Here is a 9,726-nt window from a genome sequence, read left to right as displayed (position 1 = left end):
TATATATGTGCTATAATGACATCTAGCACATATACTATCTTGCTCTACTTCCAAAATGATCTTTAGTTGCATAAACATGACTGATTAAAAAACATTAATATTATTAAAATAACACAGATAACACAGTCACCTCCAACATCTACATCAACAGTCCAACATTATTTGTCACCATCCAGATTTATGAGTTCTAAAAAAAGGTCTGGCCTATACAGGTGGATACACATGTTATGAAGGGGGGAGCTATGCATGTAGTCAAACCCCTTTTTTATGTTAAAACCTTGTACTTTAACCTCCTTGTCACCAGAGGGCGCCGTGCAGTTTTCCAAGTCAACTCAAACCGGATGTGTCGACTGTCAACAAAACGCATCACACGTGTGGAGGAAGAAGAAGCATGTTGGTCTCACGTTCATAGTCCTGGGATTTATAAAGAGTTAAAAAGAAGATTAATGTTCTGAAGTTAATGAATATTTAGTAAAATGAAGTTTGCTTATAGGGTAAGTGCGCTGCTGTTAGCGACTTTGCTATAGTCGCGATGCTTTGGTAGCGGGAATGCGTGTCAGACCAAACTCCATTTAAAAAGTTTTAGACTTAATAAGTTTTTCGATGTTGGAAGTGCTGTAAACATTCAAGTGTTTTTGCTTTCAATGGTATATCATTCATAATTATTTCGGCTTGTGTATATAATAACAAAATATCGGTTTAGTTGTGCGTGTGTGTCTGTGTTTTAATACAGTTTAATGAATCTGCCTCTGAATGTGTTGAATTCCCACGTTTTGACAGGAACTGCATACACTTGGCTGATGATCAAAAGTAAAATCACTTTTTTTTATTTTGTAGTTTTCCAATTTGCTCGGCGCAGTCTATCGCCAGGGAAATTTGAACTTCTCCAGAGATGGCAACGTTGTTATCAGTCCAGTTGGGAACAGAATCTCTGTCTTCGACCTGAAGAAGTAAGACAAACAGTGGTATAGGACACATACAGGAAAGGGTTATCTGTAAAGTCCTGTCCTACAACATCTGGATGCAGTGTCCAGCGTCTAGATGTTATTGGATCTGCAAAGAGAAGAGTTGCATGCACTGTTTTTTGTGGTCACTTAAAAGTATTCGGACTTTTTTTTTTTTCATGGTGTCCACATTAAAATACAACTGATTGTGCTGCAGTATAGGTTTCAGTGTGCAGGTGGGGTAGGATAATGAAAAATAAATTATATTTTCCATTCAGTTGCATCTAAAAGTTGTATTTGTCATGATAAATCTACACTGAAGTAGCTTTGCATGATTCTCTTCTGAACCCTTTGCCCTTTTGGCTTCTGTCACTTGACATCTTTATCCCTTCCTGCCTAAAAGCACATTTTTCCTCTAATTTGCCAACTTCTGGAAGCCTGCAGAGGGGCTCCAGGTAAAGTTTGTGCTATTGGTAGGATTATTTTCACATTTGCCTTCTTATTTGAAACTCTGTCTACATTTGCACACATAAACATTTCATATATGTCATAAAGTAAGAAAAAGCATAGTAAGTAACCATTAAAGTCACCTTATCTTAAAAATAATGAAAATAAGACTGATGTGTTTTTAATCTCTGCCCTGCAGCAACACGTCTGAGACGTTGCCGTTCTCCACGACAAAGAATATAACCTGTGTGGGTCTCTCTCCTGATGGGAGCCTGGCGATCGTTGTGGATGAAGGTACAAAATATTTACAGTTAAGGTCTTCTTCAGGACTCGGACGAGAACAAAATCCAAGCGTGTCTGATCATGTTTGTGTCAAACAGATGGTGCAGCGGTGCTGGTCAGTCTCATCACCAGAGCCATCCTTCATCATTTCCACTTTCACAAACCTGTGAGCAGCATCCGCTTCTCACCTGATGGAAGGTAAGGACGTTCAAACTGTGCGACGCATTTTGCACTACTTCTTCTTGGTGTTAGTAAGACACAGCTCAGCAGAGTTTATATGACAGTTGTAGTCGGACGTTTACATCCACTCATCATAGGCGTGAATGTGATGGTAATTTCAGGATTTTAATGATTTCTTTAAACTGATCTTCATCCAGAGTGGAATGATTGTACAGCACACGTCTTTAATGACTTCAAAAAAAGCAAGAACTGGGTGCACAAGTTTAAATTTATTTTGGATTTTCTGTAATTCACATGCACGGTGGTCAGCACTGTTGCCACCATCAGGCCGGGGTGTTTCTGTGTGGAGTTTGTATGTTCTCCCCATGTTTGCGTGGGTTCTTTCTGGGTACTCCAGCTTCTTCCCACAGTCCAAAGACATGCAGTTAGTGTGGTTAGGTTAATTGGTAGGTCTAAATTGCCAATAGGTGTGAATGCAAGTGTGAATGGTTGTCTGTCTCTATGTGTTAGCCCTGCAACAGACTGGCGACCTGTCCAGGGTGCACCCTGCCTTAAAAGGATAAGCGGAAGAGATGGATGTAATTCCCACAGGTTCAAGCACATAGATACAGGCTGTAATGTATACATTCACCCACTTGAATCTTTTAATAAGTGGTGCTGAAGGTTCAGCAATATCTTTTAACTTGACAAGGCCTTTTAATAGGAAGCAGACCCAAACTGTGACCCTCAGATGAGAGGAAATTGGTTAGGATGTTCAGGAACCACCAAGGCTCAAGTCTTTCCAAGGTGAAGTCAGATTTACATCACCATTGACTGAGACGGTGTCGACCAAGAGAGAAGCCCATACTCCAAAATTGACACATTTAAGCGCAACTGAAACTTGCAGATGCTCACATGGACAAGTCAAAACGTTTTATGGTAAGACCAGATAGAAATTGAGCTTGGCCACGATGATAACAGGTATGTTTGTAGGAGTGAATGTGAACTTAAGATGTGAGATTGTGAGATTAAGCTATTTTTTTTTAATTAATAAAACAAATATTAAGCTTCTGGAATGGCTTTCCCAAAACCCCGACCTCCACCCTTTTGGAAATTTGTGGACTACACTTAAAAGCCGGGTCTGTGCCAGGTTATACCACTGGATTGTTGAAGGCTCCAAACGTGTCTGATCAAGGTGCGGCTTACTCAGGGACATTTAAGCAAACATGAGTGGAGGTCTCTGTGGATCGAAGAAAATCCCAAATAAATTCAAACCTGTGCATCCACTTCTTTTTTTTTTTTAAGTCATTAAAGACGTGTGCTGTAAAATCATTATCTGGAGAGAACAAAAATTATTCTGACGACTGTTTGCTGCATTTTTAATTTGTAGGAAGTTCATTGTAACAAAGGAAAACGTGGCTCTGATGTACCACGCTCCTGGGAAGAAGCGAGAGTTTAATGCCTTTGTCTTAGACAAGAGCTACTACGGTCCCTACGATGAAACCACCTGCATCGACTGGACAGACGACTCCAAGTGAGTTTGTCAAACATGAGAGTGCAGAAGAAGCCTGTAATTGGACTGGAATACATTGTGATTGTGGCGTTTTTCTTCCAGGTGTTTTGTGGTGGGCAGCAAAGACATGTCGACGTGGGTGTTCGGTGCAGAGCGCTGGGCCAACCTGATCTACTACTCCCTGGGTGGACACAAGGACATCGTCGTAGGCTGTTTCTTTGAAAAGGACAGCTTAGATGTAGGTTTACTTCTGCTAATCTACATATATACATATATGTGTTTGTAGGTGTGGTTCTGTGTGTTCATCCCTCTTGTGCATGTTTACTCAGCTGTACACAGTGAGCCAGGACGGGACGCTGTGTGTGTGGGAGAGCGACACCGAGCTGGACGGCCTCATTCTGAAGAAGAGCCAGGACAAACCCAAGCTCCCGAGACAAGGGGAGGAAGAGGAAGAAGAGGAGAGCGAGGAGAGGGACAAGGTGGAGGGAGAGGAGGGAGAGGTGATCAGAGGGAAAGTTGAAACCGCCAAAGAGAGAGAGAAGAAGAAGAATGTTCGATACAAGATGATGAGCAAGTAAGACACCTCCAATTTCCCGATTCTTTTCCTGATTTTTCTCTAATTGCAATTCTGATTTTATAACTGCTAAAGTTTACATATTTATTTTTATTTATTAGTTTAATCAGTTAAATCAAATGAGGTTTTTTTTGGGTGCTAACAACTTCAGTATATTTAATGATGTCATATAAGCTTTTACCTTCATATTGTGAATATTTTCAGTTACCGGCCCTTCAATTTCACAGGGATGGATCAGAGTTTTCTGTTTTTGTCTGATTTGTTTGAAACATTTATGAGCTTTCATAACTACATAATTACAGGAAGAATCCATGTTAAATTTTCAGGGCTGGAAAACACATTCTAGCTTTGTTTGGTTTGTAAGAACTTGCTGATTCTTGAGCTTTTTGCTCAGAGGGGTTAGTTTTGCATGCTTACCTCACTATTTTCAGCTCTGGCTTTATTTATTATGAATATCCAGCTCTGTAACATTAATGGAAGACAATGCTGGCATTAGGATTTTAGTGAGATCTAAAAACAGCCTTTTGTTTCCACATTCAGACACTTTTTCAACAAAGAAGGGGATTTTAACAACTTGACTGCTGCTGCGTACCACAAACCGAACCACATCCTGGTCACAGGCTTCGCCTCTGGGATATTCCACCTGCACGAACTTCCAGAGTTTAACCTCATTCACTCCCTGAGGTGAGGGAAAAGCTGTGGTTGGGTTTAAAAAGTTACAGGACAGATGTGTTTTCTCATCTAACCGTGTGGATGTGTCTCCCTGCAGTATTTCAGACCAGAGGATTGCCTCGGTGGCTATAAACAGCTCCGGAGACTGGATCGGCTTTGGGTGCTCGCGTAAGAATTTGTTTGTTTTTACGTGTGTGTGTGTGTGTGCGCGCGCGTTAGCTTACTGGTGTTGCAGAGTAAAACTCAAAAGGTAAACACATCGACTGTTTCAGGGATGGGCCAGCTGCTGGTGTGGGAGTGGCAGAGTGAGTCGTACGTGTTCAAGCAGCAGGGACACTTCAACAACATGGCGTCGCTGGCTTACTCTCCAGACGGACAGTACATCGTGACGGGAGGGGACGACAGCAAAGTGAGTCTCAGAGTGAAGCCTTTAACTTCATGTGTCCATGCTGAGACAGGAGAACAGGGGTGGGAAACTCCAGGCCTCAAGGGCCGCGGTGTCCTGCAGGTTTTAGATATCACCCTGAATCAACATACCTGAATCCAATCATTAGTTCAATACCAGATAAATGAAGACTCAAGGTCTCGTCTCTGACTCCACACTGTGTTAATAAATTCCTGCAGGTGAAAGTGTGGAACACCAACACCGGCCTCTGCTTTGTCACATTTACCGAACACACCAGCAGCGTCACTAACGTCACCTTCACCTCCAGCGGCTTCGTCATCGTCAGCGCTTCTCTGGACGGGACGGTCCGAGCCTTCGACCTGCACAGGTGGGCGCTGGCGGCAAGGACGGGGGTGTATTCTTTTAAAAGATGGTTGAGAATGTATTCCTGTAATGTTGTTTTGGGTTTTTTTTTTTTTTTTTTGGCAGATACCGAAACTTCAGGACTTTTACGTCGCCTCGGCCTGCGCAGTTCTCCTCCCTCGCAGTAGATGCCAGTGGGGAGCTGGTGAGCGCAGGAGCTCAGGATTCCTTTGAGATCTTCCTCTGGTCTATGCAGACAGGCAGGCTGCTAGAGGTAGGCATCATGCTTCTTTTTAATTACGCTTTTTCATCCTTCCTTATGAGACAGACTAACTTGATTGAAGCTGCCAGGATCCCTCAGATTAACACTTCCTTCCTGCGACCGGACAGGTCCTGGCAGGTCACGAGGGTCCGGTGAGCTGCCTCTGTTTCAGTCCGGTTCAGTCCGTCCTGGCCAGCTGCTCGTGGGACCGAACCGTTCGGCTGTGGGACATGCTGGACAGCTGGCAGACCAAGGAAACGCTTCCCCTCACATCTGATGGTAAATTCAGATCCTTCGTGAAGCCATCAGTGATCGTCTTGTGATTTGGGTGTTTTGTTTTTTTTTTGTTTTGTTTTTTTATGCCGCCACAGATTGAAAGATTCAAGTTGCTTTTAAGTTGGTTTTGTTTCTTTTGTAATGTTTGTCTGTTTGTTAGCAGTCTAGCGTCCACAGTTTTTAAGATATCATGTTCAACCTTTTGTGTGACGGTAGATACTACAAACAGCTCAAGCTTATTTCATTTGGGTGAAAACTGCGTCCAAGTCAAGGTCACACCAAACTGAAAATCAGTAACGACTTTTTATGGATCGTCTTCAAACTTCCCAAAAATATACTAGGCCTTGACTACCTAGGTTTGCTATGCATTTGGCCTTGACCTTCATTGTTAGCAAAGTCAATGTTGAAAAAAATTTAAATAAAAGTTATCAAGTGATATATCATATGAAAGGGCATAGAGAGAGCTGTACAACACTTCTTGTTTTTTCAATACGATGCCCTATAATGTCACTATGACCCCATGAAGTTTTGTAAAATTACACGTGTGCATGAATATATCCTTAAATTTATCTTAAACTTTTTGCAGCTTATAGAAGCCAAAGATTTTAGCCAGTTTTGCTCTGATTATATAGGTAAAGATGATAAAATAAACCATTTTACTATGCAATGTTTCAAGGTCAAAGTTCATGGTCACACGAATTTATTTAAAGGCTTTATAGTTTCCTTTGGATTATAAAATAACAGTCATTTTGGGACATCAGCACTTTCTTTGGCTGAGCTCTACAACATCATGTGACTTCACAGTAACAGAAAAACATTTATACACTGTACTGGATTTTTATTGTTAGTGCTGACATCAGCATAAAACATCAAGTTTCAGCATAGCCCTTCAGGGCGAGTTCTCTCTGTGCTTTTGTTTGTTGTATATGTCTATGTTGTATTCTGCCTCCCTCACTGTGTTTTTTTTATTTATTTATTTTTTAAATTTAAATGTCTTTTGTTCCTCAGGCTTGGCAGTGACGTACCGCCCCGACGGTCAGGAGTTGGCTGTGGCCACTCTGAACGGTGAGATCTCTTTCTGGAACCCGCACACGGCCACACAAAACGGCTCCGTTGCTGGACGACACGACCTGCAGACAGGCCGCAAGGAGACGGATAAAATCACAGCCAAGCAGTCCGCCAAGGGCAAGTGAGTGGATGGGATTTGAGCCTCAGGTTTGATTCCACTGGTTCAAATCATCTCGTTTAATGTGACTTTATTTTTTTCTTCTGTCTCTCGTTAAGGTCGTTTACATCACTGTGTTACTCTGCGGACGGGGAGTCTGTTTTGGCTGGGGGTCAGGCCAAGTTTGTCTGCATCTACAACATCAAGGAGCAGATGCTCATAAAGAAGTTTGAAATCTCCTGCAACCTGTCCTTCGACGCTATGGAGGTGCGACCTCACAGTCTGCTCAGCGAGTTTATTTCCATGTCACATGACTGCAGCATACATATTTAATAGCATCGGCTGTCCTGGAAAAACAGATCTATGGTTGATGGTTGAGGGTTTTTTTTTTTTTTGGGGGGGGGGGGTTAAGGAGACGAGGTGAACCCAAAATAGGAATTTAAGGCATTTTTTAAAAGCGTATGCTAGATGAGTAAACATGGATGGATCGGACGCTTCATCGTGAAAATGTGCATCTTTAGTCCTTGAAGAGGTTTTAATTATGACAGGTTTCGCTTATCCTGTTGTCCTGCTTCACCTTCAGGAGTTCCTGGACAGGAGGAAGATGACAGAGTTCGGCAGTCTGGCTCTGGTGGATGAAGGAGCCGGGGACGGAGACGGAGTCAGCATCAGCCTCCCTGGAGTCAGGAGAGGTACAACCCTCACACGAAGGCTCAGACCAGTTATTATAAGTGTGGAAGTGGTGTGTTTGCTACAAGGTGCAGTGGTCAGAAGTGGTTATTGCTGTGATCGGACTGAAACCGCCAGAATTAAAAATCGATAAACTTTAGAAGTGAGGATTTTAATGTATTTTGATTCATTTAGGTGATCAGGAATTTGACATTTTCTCTGATTTTGACCTTGAGTTGATCTTGACTTTATGATATAATTTTGGCAGCCCTCCATGTAATTAAGTAATTGTATTTTGTTAGGATCATGAGGCCTTTTACAAAAAAGTCTCTTGTGCCTTATTCACTGATGTTTTTGAATCGACCCTCACTGATTCTTGTGTCTGCTCATCCTTAAAGGTGACATGAGTTCTCGTCACTTCAAACCTGAGATCAGAGTGAGCTCGCTGCGGTTCTCCCCTACTGGTAGGTGACAGAATTACAGCTTGGAGCATGGTTTCAAAATGTTATCCTGTGAACACTGGATGATGGAAGACAACACTGATGTTGTCCTTCATGATGTTGATGTTGTCCGTCATCACAGCAGTTTTTCATGTTGTTTGCTGTTCCCATTACGGTGTTTGAATCTCGTGCAGCAAACTTCGCTGGACAGCAGCAGACACGTTTATGAAGCATGTATGAAAAGCATGCGTCCCGTTACAGACGAGCTTTGTCGGCCGGTTAGTCAAGTTGTTCTCCTCCTCCTCAGGTCGCAGTTGGGCGGCCACCACCACTGAGGGCCTGCTGGTCTACTCCCTTGACGGGTCACTGGTCTTCGACCCGTACGACCTGGACCTAGACGTGACACCGGCCAGCATACGCAAACAGCTGCGCCTTCAGGAGTGGGCGTCGGCCATAGTCCTGGCGTTCAGACTCAACGAAAAAGCCCTCAAGCAGGAAGTGTTGGAGAAGGTCCCACATGAGCAGAGTGAGTGAATTTCACCTTATTTAACATTTTGAGTTCCCTTTTTCACTTGGAAACGCCCGAGTGATGTGAGTTGTGTGTCCTTCTGGCCTAGTCTCGGTGGTTTGCGGCTCTCTTCCTGACATTTATGTCGAGAAGCTGCTGGGTTTCATCGCCACGTGTTTGGAGAAGTCGGGCCACTTGCAGTTCTATATGACCTGGGCACAGAACCTGCTCATGCTGCACGGACAGAAACTGAAGAACAGGTGTGTCCTCAGGCTCTCATTCACATCACAGATTCAGTTCAGCATGACTGTAAGTGAACAGAAGATGACAGCAACAAATTTTTCAATGCATCTGCTTTGGCATGCAGGTCTGGAGCCATCCTGCCCACGCTGCAGGCGCTACAGAAGAGCATCCAGAGGCACTTCGACGACCTCTCCAAGCTGTAAGTTACAGATCCTCTGAAATGTTGTGCCTTTGCCCAGATACAGCTTAACAGATCTGAATGTGTGCTTTGTTTGTGTAGCTGCGACTTCAACATGTACAACATCCGCTATGCCGTGGCCCTCTCAAAGCAAAGAGGCTTAAAGAGGGCGGCTGAGGAGGAGACAGAGGACCAGGAGGAGGAGGATGAAGAGCTGTCTGAGGAGATGAGCGAGGCTTCTTTAGAGGATGCAGAAATGATGCTGTAGGGCCACCTCAGTGCCACAGCATGACACATGTTGAACTGTAAAAGAAAAACAGATTTTTGTGTACTTGGATGTGATGTTTTAGAGTTCTTTTATAATTAAATTCATATATAACTGTGGATGGTTTTATTTGGTTTAATGAAATGTCACCCTGTATGATTATAATTATTATTATTATTGATTTCTTTTTTGTTAGCGTATATATAGAACATTTATAAGCAAATGTTATTTACATTATTATGCAAAGGTCTTGGACGTCTCCATATTTTTTCTAGGAAAATAAATGAAATAGATGCAGTGATGTGTATATCTTGAGGAATAGTTCTCCAGACTTCTTGACGGACATTCAAAGCTCTTCTTTGGATGTTTCTGCCTTTTGTT

At 42.8% G+C, this 9,726-nt stretch overlaps 1 protein-coding gene across 1 annotated transcript; it reads left to right on the top strand.

Annotated features, from left to right (window-relative positions):
* The first annotated feature begins 335 nt into the window (after window positions 1–335).
* pwp2h (PWP2 small subunit processome component) lies at window positions 336–9,464 on the top strand. Its single transcript, XM_080877404.1, has 21 exons — window positions 336–494; window positions 838–950; window positions 1,591–1,685; window positions 1,772–1,871; window positions 3,223–3,366; window positions 3,448–3,583; window positions 3,675–3,919; window positions 4,460–4,603; window positions 4,689–4,759; window positions 4,864–5,000; window positions 5,216–5,364; window positions 5,466–5,613; window positions 5,730–5,880; window positions 6,886–7,066; window positions 7,162–7,309; window positions 7,626–7,734; window positions 8,110–8,175; window positions 8,459–8,677; window positions 8,769–8,919; window positions 9,027–9,101; window positions 9,183–9,464. Exons 1-21 carry the CDS (start codon window positions 477–479, stop codon window positions 9,346–9,348), a joined length of 2,766 nt encoding a protein of 921 aa, XP_080733530.1. The 5' UTR covers window positions 336–476; the 3' UTR covers window positions 9,349–9,464.
* Window positions 9,465–9,726: the final 262 nt, after the last annotated feature.

This window comes from Rhamphochromis sp. 'chilingali' (assembly GCF_963969265.1).
Source record: "Rhamphochromis sp. 'chilingali' genome assembly, chromosome: 3".
Classification (NCBI taxonomy): Eukaryota; Metazoa; Chordata; class Actinopteri; order Cichliformes; family Cichlidae; genus Rhamphochromis; species Rhamphochromis sp. 'chilingali'.
This window is presented reverse-complemented; position numbering and strand designations above follow the sequence as displayed.

Bases quoted from the DNA above. Each gene is read 5' to 3' on its own strand.
- pwp2h (XM_080877404.1), top strand. The intron at 5,881-6,885 runs GTAAATTCAGAT...TTTGTTCCTCAG, and splicing joins GCTTCCCCTCACATCTGATG to GCTTGGCAGTGACGTACCGC. The intron at 7,735-8,109 runs GTACAACCCTCA...TCATCCTTAAAG, and splicing joins CCTCCCTGGAGTCAGGAGAG to GTGACATGAGTTCTCGTCAC.